This window comes from Ips typographus, linkage group LG2 (assembly GCF_016097725.1).
Source record: "Ips typographus isolate SLU linkage group LG2, UJ_Ityp_2.0, whole genome shotgun sequence".
NCBI lineage: Eukaryota > Metazoa > Arthropoda > Insecta > Coleoptera > Curculionidae > Ips > Ips typographus.
This window is the reverse complement of record NC_138423.1, coordinates 15,191,598-15,211,352: the sequence shown is the minus strand read 5'-3', so window position 1 is coordinate 15,211,352 and position 19,755 is coordinate 15,191,598. Positions and strand designations below refer to the sequence as shown.

The 19,755-nt window shown below is 34.5% G+C and overlaps 1 protein-coding gene across 2 annotated transcripts in view; it reads left to right on the top strand.

The window, feature by feature from the left end:
• Positions 1-19,755, top strand: part of Hil (peptidase hillarin) — a 47,686-nt gene that overhangs the window by 19,372 nt on the left and 8,559 nt on the right. For both annotated transcript variants that reach the window (XM_081996172.1, XM_081996173.1), the window contains exons 4-5: positions 16,839-16,955; positions 19,176-19,369. In XM_081996172.1, coding sequence (XP_081852298.1) covers positions 16,839-16,955; positions 19,176-19,369 — 311 coding nt within the window. The remainder of the gene's footprint in view (positions 1-16,838; positions 16,956-19,175; positions 19,370-19,755) is intronic.

The following is a 19,755-nucleotide window of genomic DNA, read 5'->3' as shown; positions in this document are numbered from 1 at the left end:
TAGTTAAATTTCAAAAATGGGTTTATTTTTATATCTCTTTTTTCAAATTCAACAATTTCCTTAGACCTTTTTCTGAAGAAATACGGTATAAACAAAATTACACTTAAAACTGCTATAACAAATATTATTATTATTATTCATCTTATTCACCGTTGTTGTACAATATACTATAGTTCAGTGACTCCAGACTGTTGCCTCACATTCCTTAAATCATTTCATTAGACGAAGATGGAATAAAAATGTGTGTTTTATAACATCACACTACCAGCTCCTGGCAGTTTGACGGTTCAATTAATGTCTGTGTCCAAAATGCCGTTCAAGTACAGTGAAAAGGCGAAAAGGAACAAATCCTCATATTAAGTCTTTCATTAGACTATTTCCACAAGTAAAAAGTGGTTTAAAAAGATTAGTACTGCTACTGATGTCACATTTTGAAGAGGGTTTCAGATGCTTTAAGCATATTGAAATCGAATGTACTAAGGTTTACAAGTCTAAAGGGTGTAAATAAAGATACAAGTTTTAAAAAACGAACTACAGGTTTTCCAACGGCACTTAAAGTTTGATTTAAATTACCAGAAACCGCTAGAGCCATTTTAAAAATGCCAGATGCTTTTATAAGTGTCTTAAACCTTCCCAGACTTGTTTTAAATTCTCAGAGACTCCTGAAACAATTTTGAATACTGTCAGAAACCTTTAACTGCTACTGACAAGTTTCTAAAAAGTGCCAGAGGCCTCTACTAAAGTGACTTAAACTTTCCAAGGATGGTTTTAAATGGTCAGATGCCTCTAGAACCATTTTGGAAGAGCCAGAGCCATCTAAATAATACTACAAACCTACTACAAATTGCCAAAGTCTTCTAAAAGTGTGTCTTCCAAGAATTCTTTTAAATTTTAAAAAGCTTCTAGATTCATCAAGAAACAATCTTCTAAAAAGTGCGAAAGACTTCTACAAGTGTTCTACACCTTCTAAGAATTTTTAAATTCTTGAATGTTAAACTTTGATTCGTTAGTCATATACTATATAATTTATTGTAGGCCGCATCTTAAGTTAAAATCTAAAACTGTAATCATTTAAATTTAAAACTACAATCAATCAATATCACATTTAATCACCGACATACGTGTTTTGCTACTGATTGTGACGCACCAGTCTTATTTACTAAAACACATTTCCAGGCCTTTTAAAGGTTAATTGAAATGCCTTCTTTTCTAGCAGATTAGAGAATTTAAGCCTAAAAATCGTTTTTAAATTGTAATTTAAATATGTCAAAATTCAGTTTTGGACATGGCAAAATTTCAAATTCTGGTGGCAATTCAAGAAAATTAGTAAAAGTGACTTGAAAGACACTTATTAAAATGATATTTTTGGAGTCAGTTCTGTTAGGTTCAAAATGGCAACATTGCAAATAATTGTAACAAAACTATAAAATAAATAGTGTAGATAACTTATAGAGGAGTCTGCAAATATATATATTCACAACAAAAAACACACAGTTTGTGACAGCAAATCTTGGTGATATTTTAGTTGTACGTTAATTTCTTGAGCAGGACGAAGGGAATCCAAAATTAGATTTATATTCCTGTATAAGTTTACTCTAGCTCACATTATTAAACGATGTTAGCATAGAAAAACAGCAAAAAAATCACAAACAACAATTACCTTCAATAATATAACCTTATAAAGGTTGCTGTCTTAGCGCACTGTCGATATCTTAAAGAGTTCAATAGTGAATTAGCGTAGCAACCTCTAACGGTAATTCAGTTGAAATGCATCAAACGGATTATTTGGTTACAGTAGCAATTAAAAATGCACAACATCAGTTTGAACAATGGACTCTGGGACCTTGAACAAATTGGTTACATTAGCAATTAGTAACGCGAAAAAAAGATAAATTTCACAGGCCAAATACACCTGAAGCAATTCAAAGTAAAATCAAGTTCAAAAGCAATATAAACGCCATGACCAAGTGCGAATATTTTTCAAGACTAGAAAGCGGCCGTATAATGTGATATCAAAAGCTATCCGCTCACGTATTTATTGTTATAGCCGTTTACGACGCAGAGAAAATAACCATTCCGTACATGGTGATGTGTCATCACCTGAAAATACGGATGTCAGTTTATGTTTATCATAAGATTGAAGACACAAGTTTGAATTTTCGATTTTCGACCTATTTTCATTTCGGTAGTGCGTGCAGTTCAACGAATTTGAAGCGGATACAACAATTAGGCAGAAATAACAATAAATAGAAGAAATTAAGGTATTCCATTTCACGAGCGCCAAAAACGCACTCCGCGGAAAATAAAATCTAATTAGAGTTAATAGAGTGAATTGATTAACTGTATAACTTAAATACTACTCTCAGTTTGTTTTAAATTCACATGTAAAAATTAGTTATTTTGCGTGCTGCTAATTTATTTACAAATAATGTTTATGAAGTAGTTAGAAACCTTCTGGATTTTAAATATTTTTATTTTCAACCAGGTATGTAATAACGTTATTTCTTATATGTAAACCAGGTGGTAAGTACTCACTTTCCACCCGGGTGAATGTAAATATGCGTTTTGTCATATCTGGGCTTTTTATAGTTAAGAGACTGTGCCGCCACCTCTGAAACCGCTCGCAGCTCAGGTGATGATGAAGAACATCAGCGTCTTCAGAAATCTCCATGTTAAAAGCACTTTAAGAAACGTTTCAGCTCAAAATATTACTACATTACATTATTGTGCTATTAGACAGAATAGCACAATAATGACGTTGTCAAGATTGTAAACAAATCACCAGTCGTTTATTATGGTTGAAGTCATAACTACTCGTACACCTATACTACCTTATTGTTAGAGACTATTAGCAATGAATATTTCAACTGAATAATTTATTAAAAGTTCGATGAGATTTTGATAAATGGTTGAAAATAAAATAGTATACAAACTACGGTAGAAATTTTAATTTCTGTCTCGAGATAAAGTTAGGTAAAACTACCTAAATTCTCGACAGAAATCAAACACTTTCCACATGGGTATGTAATATACTATTCCATCACTACCATTTACTATGTGACTTCCTCACATGATTTGATTTTTTCATTATTATTTTAAGTTAGACTCTCGGATATTGCAACATTTAATAATTTTTTAAATTTCTCCTTAATTACCTATGAAATGCGGAATTAATCCAAAAAGAAAATATGCAATTAGACTAAATAGTCGGCTATTTCCTTTCATTATTCACGAACCATAACAAGTATGAAAAATAAAAACGATATTAAATAGAGAAATGACAAGATACGTTATGCCATGTGAAAGGAAATATGTATACAATAAACGATTGAGTAAACCCTGAAAAGGATTTTCAGTGGTTTTAAAAAGAAATTAATAGGCAATAACGCCTGTTAAGGTGTTTAAAAAAATTGTGAAAATTACCATTTCCGTTAGGACAACACAATAGCCCATTATCTGTAATGTTCCAGTAATACTGCTAATCAACATTTTGTGTACATTTTCGTCTTCCATACCAATTTGATAAGATTTTCAATACATTGTGATTTAAACTTATTTTCTACTAACAAGCTTTATTAACGGTTTCTCAGAAGCGTTTTCTGCAACTTATCCGAGTTCCTCTTAGTTATTACGACACCTGCTTCAGACTCTTCATAGTTACGTAAAGTACTCGTCTAAGCTTTCATCTCCATCAAGGAAGTTTGCCTTATTGTTGTCAATAGCGAAATTAATTGCTCACTGAGCAATTTAAGTCTTCAATGGGGACCGGCTCGAAGAGAAATCCAATTCGTAAGTTTTTTTCTTCCGCATTTGCTGGGCCAGCGTAATAACTAACCAGATTTCACTCATTCATATGGAAGTAGCGTAAGTGATCGACGAAGTAGATTCGGTTCGCTGTTTATTTAGGAGCCCATTGTTTGTTTGTAAAGAGATTTTATTATAGTACAGAGTGTACTAAATAAGCTGACTTCCTAAAAAAAGTTATCTTTAAAAATCTGACGTGTGAAGTGTTTAAGTACCATGAAAAGTTGCATGCTAAGTCCACATGTGCAGTATTTGCGTAAATCACAGGATTGTTTGTAGTTAAGTTAAAGTTTTAAAATATTTTTTCTATACGTCTACCATTCAAATTTAAACATAAATAAAGTTTTACTGAAATCCAACAAAGAGTTATGAAATTTGAAATTTAACTTTTAAAAATGTTGGCGCTCTCTAGCGGCGAAATCGTACCACTAATCAATCAACTTTTATACGTCAATAGAAAGCTCGTTTCATTGGCTATCTAATGACATATAAAAGTGTATACAAAGGTTTGCAAATAAGCAAGTTATTGACAATTGAACGAAAAAATGCACCACAAAAGTCATAAAAAATGTTGTGGGTATAGGATATTTTTAGAAAGCTCATCTCATTGGCTATTCACTTTACATGTGATTGAAGAGTGAACTAAGGGATGCACCAAAAATGTCATAAAACCTCACCTTTGACGCCCTCTAACGGCCAAACTTTCTAACGAAGATAGGATGTTTTTAGAAATCTCATTGACTATCCATTGAGGTATAAAATTCTACCAAAAATAGTGCAATTCGAGTTTTTGAGACTTTTAGTGGCCAAACGGTACCCCTAACTACTCAACTTTTATACATCAATAGAAAGCTCATTTCATTGGCTGTCCATCGACGTATAAAAATATATACAAAGTGTTACAAATACGCGTGTTATTTACCGTTTAGTGAGAGGGTGCACCAGAAACACTTTTTCACTGATTAAGGGTTAATTTGACCCTGGATACAGGGTTAGCCACCCAAACCGTTCATTAAAAGTTTATTAGGATTCAATATTAATAGAAATGAAATTTTGGAATTAAAAGAAATTTGATGAGTGCTATGTGTTAAAAATAATTTTATATTTCTGTCACCTCCGTTTTAAGGTACGCGTCCACTAATCGGTATCGGAACGGACGGTACGCATCGTCGGGATCGGATTTTGATTTCGTCGTTGGAATCCCGATCAGAAATGCCGAAGTGCGATGACGATAGGTGAACGCAGTCGTATTTGATTCTATGTAGTTGATTGAAAATGCGATTCGTGCGATGCGTACCGTCCGTGCCGATACCGATTAGTGGACGCGTACCTTTAACCGGAAGTTGATGTCAACTAGCTCATATTAATTGGAACATCCTGTATATTATAGTATTTTTGAATAGTCCTATCGATTTCAAATATTTTTCATGTATCATAACCTATATCTATCTACAACGGTTTTCGAGATATTGACGTTTGAAAAATGACACTTTCAAGTGTCATAACTCCTAACCAGAATGAGATAGAGCAAAACGACTTCCGGTGTTCTTATCTTAGCTTTTTGAGATCTATTATTTGGTAATATTTTTAATTTTGACAGGTGTAACAAATTTTATTTCAGTAAAAAAATTGACACTTGTCAAAATTTCTAATATTACCACGCAATAGGTCTCAAAAAGTTAAGATAAGAACATGCAAGCCGTTTGGCTCTATCTTATTCAGATTAGAAGGTATGACACTCCAAAATCTAAAAATGTCATTTTTCAAACGTCAATATTTCGAAAACCTCTGCAGTATGTTATAATACATCAAAAATATTTGATATCGATAGGACTATTCAAAAATACAATAATATACAGGGTGTTCCATTTAAAAACTAAGCAAGTTGACCGTGACGTTGGTTAAACCGGAAGTGACAAAAAAATGAAATTGTTTTTAAAATGTAGGACGCATCGAATTTATCTTACATCCAAAATTTCAAATTTCTATAAATATTTGATCCTGATAAACTTTTAATGAACGGTTTGAGTGGCTAACCCTGTATACTTTAAAATTTCTTGAAAAACTGTTATTGCAAATGACAATTTTCGTAAGGGTCAAATTTGCCTGAAACTCCGTCACTATTCTAATAGGTTTTTCGTTATGTTAGCCAAGTAGTGCAAGTGAAAATCGATCTTAATAATTGTATTTCTACTGTTTGTTACTGCTCTAGATTTGACAATCACTGTGCTAAGTTTGTTACCTCAAAGAAATTAGAGTGGAAAACACTTCTTTCAAGGAAAGTTAGTTTTGATGCCCTCTGGCGACCAAGCAAAGTACCTTATCACAGGCATTCATATTTTTGGAAAGCCTATTTTATTTTCTATCCCTTGACATATAAAAGTCTATACAAAGTGTTGCAAATAAACGAGTTACTTACAAGGAGTTATTTGACAATAAAGACAGTTTTGACTGAATTTGACAGCTACTACATTAACCTTCAATAAGTCAGGGTGGTTCAATGATAAAGAAAGAATTTTTTAAATGAAAATGAATACAATTTTTTAAGAGAATTTTGAACAAAAAATTAGATAAAGCTATCAGAATAAGAAATGTTCCATTTGAAAATCTAGATTCTCTGTTCTTTTTTAGAACTGATTTTTTAAGCTCATTTTTTGACCACCCTGTATCATATATTTTGACGTTTTTCTGCACCCACTCTTAGAACAAACCTTGTTTAACACGACAAAACACAAAAACACAGAAAACGTTTTCTGATATGCGTAAATTAAAACGATTTTGGAGGCTGAAATTACAAAATTTTACCTAGAATGATAAATATCTCAGAAACGGATGCAGATAGGTGTATAACTTTAGTACACGAAATATTTATATAGTCCATTTCGTAATAATACATAATATAACGGTCTAGTTTGGACTTCTTATATCTTTTTATGATGTACAACACATCAATAACTCTCATGCTAAGTTACATATGCAGCATTTGCTTAAATTTCAACACAGGGGGTAGTTTGTGATTGGGCAAAAAAAGCAGTTTTCACTTGCTGCTTGTCCTGTAATGAACTTCCATGAAGCTATAAACCTAAAAACCATATGCCATACAAGTGACAGAATTAGTCTACAGTACATACATGAAGAACGACCGCCTGTATTGGGACACTCTGTACAACAGGTTTTTTTGCTCCTAAACAATCATCAGCACAGTTTTTACTCAAAAGGATGATTAAAGTCAGCTTCACGGTTAGCAAATTCAACCCATCGGGATCGTCGATTTTACATCGATAAGGCATTGTTCTCGACCAGAGCATTTTTGAGTCCTCCGGAGTTCGATATTATCAGCACCATATCGGTACCAGCACCATGTCGGTACCAGCACCGACAATGCTCGCGGCCCTCTACACGTATAAAGCTCAAGGTTGTTGAGTTATATTGCTTCATTTAAGCCGGCAGGAATTCGTAAAAAATACGAAAAAGTGAAATTCAACCTGTAGATCTTGATACGTGCCGAGAAAATGGGAACGTTGTCACTGTCGGTATGACCGCAAAAGAGACACACCCCAAAAATGCGGCGAAAAAATTATTACGCACATAAATTACCGTTTTAACTTTTGTGGAGATGACTTAAGTGGTCAGTTTTGCTGTGGTTTGTTTACTCTGTATGGTAACACTACACTGTGGTTTGGTCGGCACCGGCGGCATCTCCGAATTTACGAGGCAATTTTTCAATACGATTGTCATTTATCAAACCCGGTACTGCCAATTTAAAATCCATAAAATCACGCCTGCATAATCGATGTCTTCAATTTGTCAGATCCGAGTTTTGTTCATTAATCTTAAATCAGATATAAAGTCTGTGAATGGTAATATCGCAGTGATGTTTTTGTTTTGATCGAAAATATAAAACTTGCTGTCTTTTCAATTTGTTGAAGGTTTCAAAGATAGTCGACTGTCGAAGAGGTAGCAAATGCCGGTGAGAAAAAAATTACCATATTCTTAAGCTAATAATAAATTATAAACAGTAAAAGGACAACTGGAGATGGTCAGGTACAGTTGGCAGATGGGTGGAAAATAGAATTTGGGATCGTATTATTACAATTTCCAGCAAAACTTGATGTCCTTCTGGTCATATTTATACATAACCTCAAAATGTTGTCGTGGAGAAAAATGAGAAAGCCAATTTTTCATAATGTTTGTTCGTATTCTGTTTCTCTTTCCAAAAAAAATATCGTATTTTAAAACAGATTTTTTTATTTGACATCCACTATTTGTTAAAATACTGAAAAGATATAGTACTCATTTCAAAAACATGCTCATCAACTTCTTTCATTTTTGGAAGATTAAGATTCCTATCTAATAGCCTTGCAAAACAGTAAAATAATTCAGTACAGTCATGGAGAAAAAAGCTGTCAAACTTTCAACTGCCAGAAACACAGTTTTAAGGACAGTGCAACAAACTCGCCAATCAAATCCCTTCTTAAGATCGCCTTTTTAGATGTCAAAATTTGAACTGTAAAAATAACTAAAGGACAGTCTGGTATAAAACCCACCGTAGCGGCCGAATCACCTTTTTAAACGTATTTTTGGAATTCTCATTAAAAAAATTCCTATCCAATAACCTAACTGTCCTAAGGACAGTCTGCAATAAAACCGTTATGTTAGAAAATTAGGTTCCATACAATTAATGAATAAATTAGGGAATGACTGTACGACAACCCAAAGTCAACCAGAGAACATGTGGCAGAATCTTAAAACGGCCACTATGGAACCCTGCAGAAGGCGCCTAAAACGTGAAAAATGAAAAAATCGAAAGGATGACGGATGAAATATTGAAGCTTATAGAGGAGAGAGGAAAAAGTACAGAAGGACATCAAATACAAATGCCGCCAAGGAGAAATGCACCGAGATAGAAAATCTACAAAGAATGCACGACATCCATAGTGTGCATAAAAAGATAAAAGAGTTTAATGGAACTGTTGAACGAAGGAAGAAATGTTGTGTGTGGATATTAAAGATCAAATAACCTTATGGGAGAAATACATTGAAACCCTTTTTAATGACCAAAAAGAAATAACTTCAAACACACAAAATAAAGTGCAAGTAGCAATAAAGCCAGCAAAAGATGGGAAAGCTCCTGATCTACCAGCAGATGTGCTTAAGCTGATTGAAGAGCAATATTTCGGTATTGTGACAATCCTGTTTGATAGGATCTATGAAACATTAATAATACCAGAAGAGTGGGTTCAGTCTACGTTTGTCGCAATTCCTAAGAATCAAAATGCCAAGAAATGAGAAGAACACCGTACAATGAGCCTAATAAGCCCCACAGCAGGTGGACCCTGCAGTGGAAATCACACGAGGAGTCAGACAGGGTTGTGTTCTTTCACCACTCCGCATCAACTTGTATTTAGAGGAAATTTTCACCAAATCCCTCGAAAATTAAGAAGGTGAAATACGAGTTAACGGCACTCCACTGATCAATTTGCGCCATGCGGACGATATAGTACTTCTCGCCGAAAACATTTCCGATCTTCAAAATATGTTGAATAACGTCATCACATCTAGTCGAGACGAAGTCCAAATACATGATTGTTACCAAAACTGAAGTGCCAAATGAGGATCTGTATGAGGAAGGCGAAAAGCTGGAAAGAGCCGAGAGCTATGACTACTTGGGGCCAAATGTCAACTGTTCTGTGGACTATTGTTCAGAAATAACGATTCGCATTGAGAAGGCCCGTGCATCCTTCATGTGGATCAAGAAGCTGCTCTGTAGTCGCGATCTGAGCCTGGACCTAAGAACTCGTATGCTAAAATGCTATGTATTTCCGGTCCTTCTGTATGGTGTGGAAGCTTGGACCCTAAACGTATATTGCGAGCAAAAATTGGAAGCCTTTGAGATGTGGACATACCGTAGGATGTTGAGAATACCATGGACACGGAACATGTTACAATCGTAGAGGTTCTAAGTAAAACGGAGAAGAGCGTGGAGATCCTACATGAAGTTAAAAAAAGAAAACTGCAATACCTCCGACACGTTATGAGAGGTCAAAGGTATGAGATTCTGCAACTCATAATCAAGGGAAAGATCGTAGGAAGGTGAAGAATATCCTGGCTTTTTACCGAAAACTGTAATAATACCTACATAAAAATAGTACGGTTCAAATGTTTATAACGATATACTGTATAGAAAAATAAATATAATGAACACAATAAATTTTTTGAGTGAATGATAAAAATTAAAGAAAATACCCAAGATGTAGAGACATCTTTTAAAAAAGCCGTTGACCTAATTGATGCTAAATATGACTTTTCAGCTTGAAGTTTCACGTTCCTGCGATTCTTGATTAATTTCATGATAGTAACATCATTTATAAATACGTTTTTTTCTAAGCATATTTCTTATAAAGTCTAATACACACTCACATATGTCCACTCTACTGAACTAACAGGATTATTGCCAGTCATCCCTTTAATATAAATCAGGGTCTATAATTGGTAATTAACAAAACAGCCGCTTATGCAAAATAGAAAGTGGATACTGGCAATTAAGCGTATTACGTTTTGATTTGATAAATTGAGACATTACCCAGCATAATGATGTACATAATATGCATACCAATAAAAAACATCAAAATTTTGTTGTGGTTTGCACAGTTATGAGGTACTGCCTAGCGACATGCCTAGTGCATTTCATGTACCCATTCTAATGCAAAATATCTTTTTGTTCTGTTCCGCGTTGAACAATGATTAACTATACGAATAACTGCACTTGTGAACTAGTAATTGTAGGCAGCTAATTTATGCCTTAATTACCCATTACTTCGCCCATACCATAACGATTTAGAATTATTCAATTCTCGCCAAGATCAGATATGTTCCTGTTAACAGTACCGATGTGGTGTGTTATTACCGAATACGCACAACATATAAATAAAGTTTACCTCGTAGTTTAATTTAACAGTTAAGAACAACCTCCTGGCCAAATAATTGAAAAGTCGATGCCCACAGTTTCACATCTTACAATTATCTTGAACATTAATAATAGTGGCATTCTTCTTATTTTCTCACCGGTAATTTGAATTATTTGACACGATAGGAATTGGTCCAATGACACTAATGTTAATGATGGATTTAGTTTCTAGAGAGCATTTGAGATAATATGTGAACTTATCTAGCATAAAACTAACAGTCTTGCTTATGCGTTCTTACTGGTTTTAAATTGTAAATAGAGTAGGAAAAACTCGAAAAAATCAGCCCCTTAATAATGAAAATACCAGTATATGTATGTAAACATGTTTTTTACAGACTCAATGAATTTCTAAAAAGACCAGACTAAAGAACTTTTTTTTATGTTAAAACAATTTATTTAACACATTTTTTACGTGTATTTTGCCAGTTTTATTGTATGAATTGTGAACTGTTAAAAAAGTACAGACAAAATAAACTGATTACAAAATTGTGGCGTACCACAAAGTTGTAAAGTAAAACTTGACATTCCAAAGCATGCATAGCCACAGACCTGGTTTCAAATAAGTTGACCGACTTTCAATTCCTTATTTTAATTATTTATTGCGCATATTTGATAAATAACATAGTTCGTCAGAAGAATATTAGGCCAATTCTTATATATTGTGTGTAAAAAATTGGCTATTTCAACTCCATCTATTATATGCGTGTAGCAAAATACAGGAGTAAATAAACAATTCTCTTTAAACTCAGCAATGTGACGAAAAGATTATTTGTTTTTATTAATATGTATAGTGAAGCAAAAAGTAGTGACATAAAATCATTTTATAAACTTGAACTTAACTTTAATATGTTGTCCATAACTCAAAGAGACCTTAGTAATGAAATAAAATAGTTATTTATGCAACAAGTGCAAAAAGTACATATTTTTTGCACGCAAGTGAAAGTTGTTATACGAGACCGAAAGTCGAGTTTAACAACACGTAAGTGCAAAAAAGGACTTTTTGCATGGGTTGCATACAATTTTTTTTAATAAAATTGACTTGTCAAATTGATGGACTCTTTCTATATACTCCTGCCGTCTCTTTTATCTTCTGTGTAGGTTGAAGTCATCAAGTATTCTTTGTAGTTGTTCTAGTCTTTTACACTGTTGTTTCAGCCACTCATTCTTAGCGGTTTTTATCTTCGTTCTAATGACTTTCTGGATTTTTTTGTCACCATTCCCTTTGTTCTCATACCCTCTTCGTTCCTCAAACAGCGCTAATATCTCATTTGTCATCCAATCGTGTTTTTTGTGCTTTTCGTTTATGTCCCAATTCTACCTCCGCAACATTGGTCATTTCTTCCCATACGTCACCCATGTTAGCTTCCTCTACCGTTTGTGGATCTATGGTTGTCAGTATTTTATCATTGAGATTTTTGGTAACTTGTTTTTTGTTTCTTCATCTTTCGCTGTGGTACATGGGTTTTGATTGCTATAATTTTGATTTTGATTACCTTCATCAAGAGAACATGGTCTGAGGGCACATCGGCGCCAGGACTGGTGCATAATCTCTTTACCGATGTCCTGGAGCTTTCCACGTATATAAGCGTCTAGGTGACAGCTTGTACCATGTGTTTGTTATTTTCATGTTTTCCTCCTGGCACATATGGCAAAGACATTCGCCATGATCATTACGTAATCCTAGTCCATAAGGTCCCACCAATGCTTCACCACTTTAGCGTTGAAATCACCCATAATCATGTTTATCTCATGATTTTCAACTTGTTTGAGTACTCGCTTTAATTCTTCGTAAAACATCTCATCTTCTGTTGAATCTGTTGACTGGTTTGGCGTATAGTTTAAGTAATATGATTCTGTCTGAGAAAGAGAGAACATTTATTACAGATCTGGATAACTTTTCAGTCAGGATTATTCCTACTTCCTTTCTACAGGGTGGTCCAGTTTTAAATGTCAATAATTCACCATTCGAAAGCCCATCAAAAAATAAGTTAACATACATTATGTCATTTTCCTGAAAAATGCTTCCCAAGTAAAATACAATCCACAATTGTTCAGTTTAAAAAATAGGTTTCTTGTAATAACTGTCAGACCACTGGAGCATACATATGAAAATAATACTCATTATGTGATATTAATGACGTTTGTCGAAACTGTCCAGTGGTATGATTACAGAAAGATGGTTTTCATTTTTCTGCCTTATTTTCTACGTCACTGGATATTTTTCAAAATTTTCAGTTTTTTTTTACTTTACTTGTTCAATTTGACAAAATAAGTATCTTATAAAATTCTGATTTGAAACTTCGTTTACGAAATAATTGAGTTATTACGTTCAAAGACCCAAAACCAACCCAACCCAACATGAAACCAAAAATTGTCTTGAAAACGGTGAAAATTGACTTAAGAAGCTTAAAAAATGTCGTTGTAGCCAGTTTTCATAGTTTCCAGACAAATTTAAAGACTTTAGTTTTAAAAATTGACTTAGAAACCAGTAAATTTACTTTGAAACGGTGAAAATTGACTTGAGAGGCTTAAAAACTGTCTTTGTAGTCAGTCGTTATAGTTTTCAGATAAGTTGAAAAACTTTAGTAGTAAAAATTGACTTGTAGCCATGAATAACTATTTTATCTAGAATTTTTGACCACAAATTCACACATTTCAACTTTGAAAATTTACTTGGACACCAAAAAGTGACTCTGAACCAATAAAAAGTGACAGTGAGTGAGTGAAAAAGTAAGTTATCAGAATTTGAAAACACATTTCAATATTTTAGTCTTGAAAATAGCCTTAAATACAGGATATTGACATTATTTTCATGAAAATTGACTTGAAGAGTAACTTTTCAGGTTTTTTTTACTTTGCTTTTCATTTTTTTAGAACTCTGGACTATTTTTAGGGCTTTAAAACTGCTTTCAGTTTGGAAAATCGAGTTTTAGGGTTATCTTCACCAAGTTTTTGACATAGCAGACTTAAAAAACTATTTTTACATTTTCTATAGGCTTAAACTTGCTATTTCACGCTTTGTCAGTATTAAATTGACTTCTAGACGCTCCCATGTGCTTTAAGACTGAAAAATCGAATTTTAAACTACTTTTTATAGTAAAAGTTATGTTTCAGACTCTCCATTGATGAAAGTAAGCATTTTTGGCATTAAATGCTACGCTATTAGTTTTAAACACTAATTTTTAGAGTTATTAAATTAGTCCGAAAATTCGGACTGTCACCAGTGTTTAATTGAATAAAAACAAATAAAGTTTGAATTGAATTACCAGTTTTACACTACCTATAATTTAAAAAATTGAACGCCAGTGAACATAACTCAAAAAATCCAGTTTTTTGACTATTTTCAGTGTTCTTGTTCCAAATTTGATCAAATTTGGTCCAACAGTCTGACAGTTGTAGCAAAAAAACGATTTTTAAAACTGAACTTTGGAGGTCTGTTTCTTCCTTAGGAAGCGTTCTTCAGGAAAATGAATGCATGTCAACTTATTTTTTGATGAGCTATCGATTTGTGAATTATTGACATTTAAAACTGGACCACCCTGTATATAGAAATTTTAATTAATAAAAAAATTGTAAAGAATTTTTAAAATGGGTGAAATTCGAAAAACACCCTCTAGCGCCGCAATCTGACAAAATATCGGGGGTTATCTGTGATAACACACTAATTTGGACACCCTTTGTACTTTTAAATGTGTTGTGTTTGTTCTGTATAAGAAATCTGATGATGTCCTGAAAACCAAAACTACAATAAAAGAAAATTGTGACCACGATTTATCTTTTGCTCTTCTCCCTCCCGAATAAGAGAATTCTTCAGTGCTAGAAACACTTTTTGATATATCAGCTTTCATTGCTGTATCAAGAAACTTTGATCTACTTGAATAGGACGTACTTTTTAATTTTTCTTATCAGATACACTGCAAAAATTAACCAAATGAATTGGTGTTGTATGGACTTTCCCACGCTACTCTCCACTTTTTCTTGGGTTGTTGAAATATGTATAGTATTTGAGAACGCGATCTATACTAGATACTACTAGACCTTTGCATCATTAACGGCCCACAAAAACCGTTACGTCAGTTTGCTTTAATAAATTAGATTTAGAATTCCGACTCGGTGCGGTTTGTATCATGGCAAAAACCTCCAAAACCCAAATTTCCTATGCAAACAGTACATTTCTTGGGTACACGGCACCGCAAGGTGGTTTATGCTCCAATAAGTGCCGTTTGCGTAATCGCATTCGCAACGCAGGTTTATTTATGATATACGCTACTAAGTTCTTCCATTTTTCCTTTGGTTTGTTTGAATAATGATCTTCATGGTCACGCATTTCGCCTCCAACGCGTCAGAGAGAGACAACGTCACGTCAGTTAAAAGAGGTCACCTCCTTATATGGGACATCTATATAAACCCGATCACCGGTATACTGTGACGTCGGGGTAGTTACGTCACTTAAACTGCCTCAAGAATTATTAAATCAGGTAGGATGGTTTTTAGGATCAGTATAATGCCGATTCAGTCCTACGCATTGTTAAGAATGTATGTCAGATTTATTGGCACTCGGAAAGTATGATTTTCAACCATTTCCTTCCTGCGCAAAGCTACCAAGTACTCAAGTTAACGTCTTCCTTTCATGTTAATTAGTTTCCAGTCTAGATCTGGGCTGTGACTTATTGAGGTCGGCGGTTGCGTTTTAATGTGATTTTCTTTTGATAGCGTTGATGAGAATGGGCCGATTTTTATGCCGTGGGACTCACACCCGGAAACGCTTTAAAAACAATTTGTTTTTTATATCATTATCTCTTTAAAAGGTATTTTATATAAGAGTTGCCTAAGAACATACATACTTGAATAGGAAGAGAGAGTTATGCCAGTATTCATAGTCGCGCCTCGAAGGAATCTTTAAAAGCCTTTCTCATTCAAGGCTGCCTCCTCTAGTAGCCCTTGAGAAAGGCGTTCTTATAAATGATAGAAAACTGTCAACGCTGCAAAATGTTAAAATATCATAACCTAAAACTGTGTCAAAAAAGCTGAAATATATTGCTTTCCATTTCTGTACTACAGATTTAGGTAAAGTTAGACAAGAAAAGACTTATTGAATAGTTATGAAGTAAAATTGAATTTAGGGCAATTCAAAAATATGGAATTCACAGTTTTCTGCAGCTTTTTACTTAATTTTTGTTCATTTTAGGAAAACAGTGGATTTTTAGAAAACTATTATCTGAGAGAGAAAAAGTTGTTTATTAATACAAATAACTTTAGTTAAAAAGTTTAAATTTTAAATCATCAATTGAAAATTAAAAAAATAGATTATACAAATTTACATAACAAATGTACTGTATAATTCCACGGATTAGTAATCCACGATCGGCATTTTTTCTAGTAAATTTCATCTTTACCATAAAATTCCAAAAGATTTTCTGCATTGCGCATATACTTTTCGGTAAGTGAAGTGAAAGTTCGGTTGTTTGTCCACAAAATTAAGGAACCTATCTAAAAACATATGTTTGTTTTATCCAAACAAATTAGAAAATAGACAATAAGCAATACAATGCAGCATAAACTATAATTTAATGGCGAGGTCGTCTCAAGGTACCTTTCACCCTCCTTCGAAAATTCTTCTCGGTCAAGGAACCCTTAAGAGCTGAGGAACCGTCTATGAAACGAATTCGGTATATCAACAGTACCTTGAGGACCGAGGCAACCCCTAGGAAGAACAATGAATACGGGTATTAGCAAAAACAATGGATTCTTAGGGAAACATTATCTGAGAGAGAAAAGATTTTAACTTTAGTTGATAAGTTCAAATCATCAATTGACAAAAAGTGCAGGCCACACTCATTAATTGATAAAGTCAAACGGTTGTTTAATTAAATTTTTGTAAAAAATATCTGTGTTTTAGTCAATTATCTTCAATTTGCTTTGTTAATCATAGATATTGGAGTTGTTAGAAAATATTTTAACAAAACCAACAAGAATTGTACCATTTAAACACTGTTTAGCCCTAAGAAACTTTTATTTATTTGGTGTTCGAAACTTTATTTTCTTACTTATTATATTTGATTTACAGGACAGAGATGAGCAAAGAAGACTGGAAATGAAACATCGGAAAGAAGAGGATGATTTGTACAATAAATTCGCCAGACAAAGAGAGGAAGAGGAACGTAGAATAAGGGACGAAATACGGGTAAGCTGAATTTATTCTCATTGAATTTATCTCAAGATTTCCTTGTTCATAGCAGCCCCTTAAGATTTAGTTCTCTTAGGAATTTCAGGATCTTGAGTGGGTCTGTTCGAGGTTTCTTCCACAGCCAGCTGGGGTAATCCCAGTGTGTTTAATCTTCTGTGGCGTACAGCATAACATTCCAGCAAGATGTGGTGGGGTGTTTCTGGTTCTTCTCCGCAAAACCTGCAGGTACTGTCCTCTTCTAGGCCTAGCTTCCTTAGGTGTTCTCTGAGTCGACAATGACCCGTTAAAAACCCCGTTAATGCTTTGAGAATTTTGCTGAGGTTAATCAGTGTCTTCGATCTTGCTCAGTCCTCTCAGTTCTTCTTCAGCTTTATTAAGTACTTCCTGGACATATGCTTTTCCAGGGCCGCAGAATGGTTCTGGCCCGATCAGTGACGCTGATGCTCCTTTTCGTGCCAGAGTATCTGCTTGTTCGTTACCCTCTACTCCGACGTGCCCCGGAACCCTGAGGAGACAACCTTGTTGTTCCTTCCTAGGTCATTGAGCTTTCCTATGCACTCCAGAACCATCATCGAGTTGATGTTGGATGAGCTCAACACTTTGATGGCTGCTTGGCTATCGGAAAGGATCGCAATTTCCTTGTTCCAGTATTTCCTGTCGAGGTTAAACTGAATACACCTTTCTATGGCGTGAATTTCCGCTTGGAAAATGCTAGGAAACTGTCTCATGGGTTCGGAGTATTGCGAGGCCCATAGACTCCTGCTCCAGTCCCCTCGGAAGTTTTTGATCCGTCCGTATACCATATTATGGTATTTTTTCCCTAATGTTTGAATGGATTCTCTGCTCCAATCTCTCTTGGTGCTCAGTTCCGTTCGAAATTGTTTTTCGAAACTAAACTTCCTGATGATTTCGTCGGTTGGGAGATCGGCGAGGTGTGCACTGCCATTTTAAATCCGGCCTTATCCAACCTGAGATGTGCTCCCCAAGCAGTTCTTCTCACCATGATGTGAAGCGGTGTGAGGTCGAGAATTACCTCTAGTGCTGCCGTGGGGGTCGATCTCATTGTTCCCGTTATGCAAAGACATGCAAGTCTCTGCACCTTCTCTAATGTTTTCCTTGTTGTGGCAAGTTCGGATTTTCTGTGCCACACTACTGCGCCGTATGTGATCATAGGACTCACTATCATGGTATACATCCTTCGCAGTATTGATGGGTTACAACCCCACGTCTTTTCCGCAATGTTCCTGCACACCATCAGTGATGACCTTGCCTTGCTGGCAATCTTTTCGATGTGGCGGTTCCAGATAAGTTTTGAGTCTAGGGTAAGTCCTAGATACTTAACCTCTTGCCGCCATTCTAAGTTTTCGCCATTGAGGCGGATGAATATTCCTCAAGTGCTGAAGTCTTGTTTTCCTGGTGAAAGGTACCACTGTGGTTTTTGATGAGTTGATTTTCAATCCCACTGATAAACTCCTTTTTCTGGTGGTCTCTAGCTCCCTTTCTACGAGATCACACAGGGTTCCTTCGAATTTGCCTTTGGCCATAATGACTATGTCGTCAGCATAGCCAAGACAAGTTTCCGTTCCCGGTAAGAATTCCGAGAAGTTCGTCTACTACCAGACTCCACATTAAGGGTGATAGGACCTTTACTAATACATTATATTAAAAAAGCTATTATATCAAATGATCTGGTACATTATTATAATTGTTTCTTGCGATTCTGCCTCAATATATACATAGATCAAAACGGTGTGCATGTTCCAGGTTTCTGTCATCTATCTTATAACAGTATTTACAAAATTTTCGAAAAACCTAAAATTTTGCATTATATCCAACCGTTTGTCTGATACAGTTTTCCAATTGTTAATTAGTTATTATCTCGAAAACGACAAAATACATACAGAAGCACTTCTTTCTTGGTTGACTACCGGTACATATTCTTACCTTATTCTAATGAAAAAAATCAATATTCCTACATGTAGGTTATTCCTTTCAGCAAACCAAAAAGTTTTTTAGAAATTTGGAATTTTTAAAACAGCACATATTTTCTAACAAAAACTATTTATTTTTTATTTCTGTGAGCACACAGAACTAACTTAATATTACTTAATAACAAAAAACAATACTTAATTAAAGGGTTTGTATTTTTTTTGTGTTTGAAAAACATATAAAACTACATTACATAACTACTTTTTTTCTATTATGTTTACCTTTTAGGACGAATGGGAAAAAGAACTAGAAAGGTTAACCAGTAGATTCGAGAGAGAAATGCAGATGAAACGAAAACGAGACGACCAGAACATATTGACTTTACGGCACCAACAAGAAAGAGAAGACCTGGAGAAGAACATGACTTTAAGACGGGATAAGAAGAAAGAGTCTCTCACTAGAAAAATGTTGGAACACGAGCGGTAAGTATAATGAGGATAGTTTTATCCTTATTAGTCGCGATGCGATTGCACAACTATGGATAGATGAAAATATCGATAAAACAAAATGTAACAATGCCACAGTCGTAAACGGTGATTTAAACTATAAACATTCCATAGGCGAAGAAATATTTATTTTCGTACCAGAAATGTGGGACGTAAATAACAATATGAATTGCAGCATTGATTCTGTTCTGTTTACCTATGTCAGTAGCACCAAGCGTAGGTGTCATAATAATGATTTCCATATCTTAGATTTATGTCCTGGCTTTAGGCAGACCACATATGTGCAGTAGTTTATGGATGTTTTCAAGTTTATACAAGGTATTTCTGAAGTATTTTGTACAAATCGTAAGAGCTGAGTGTTG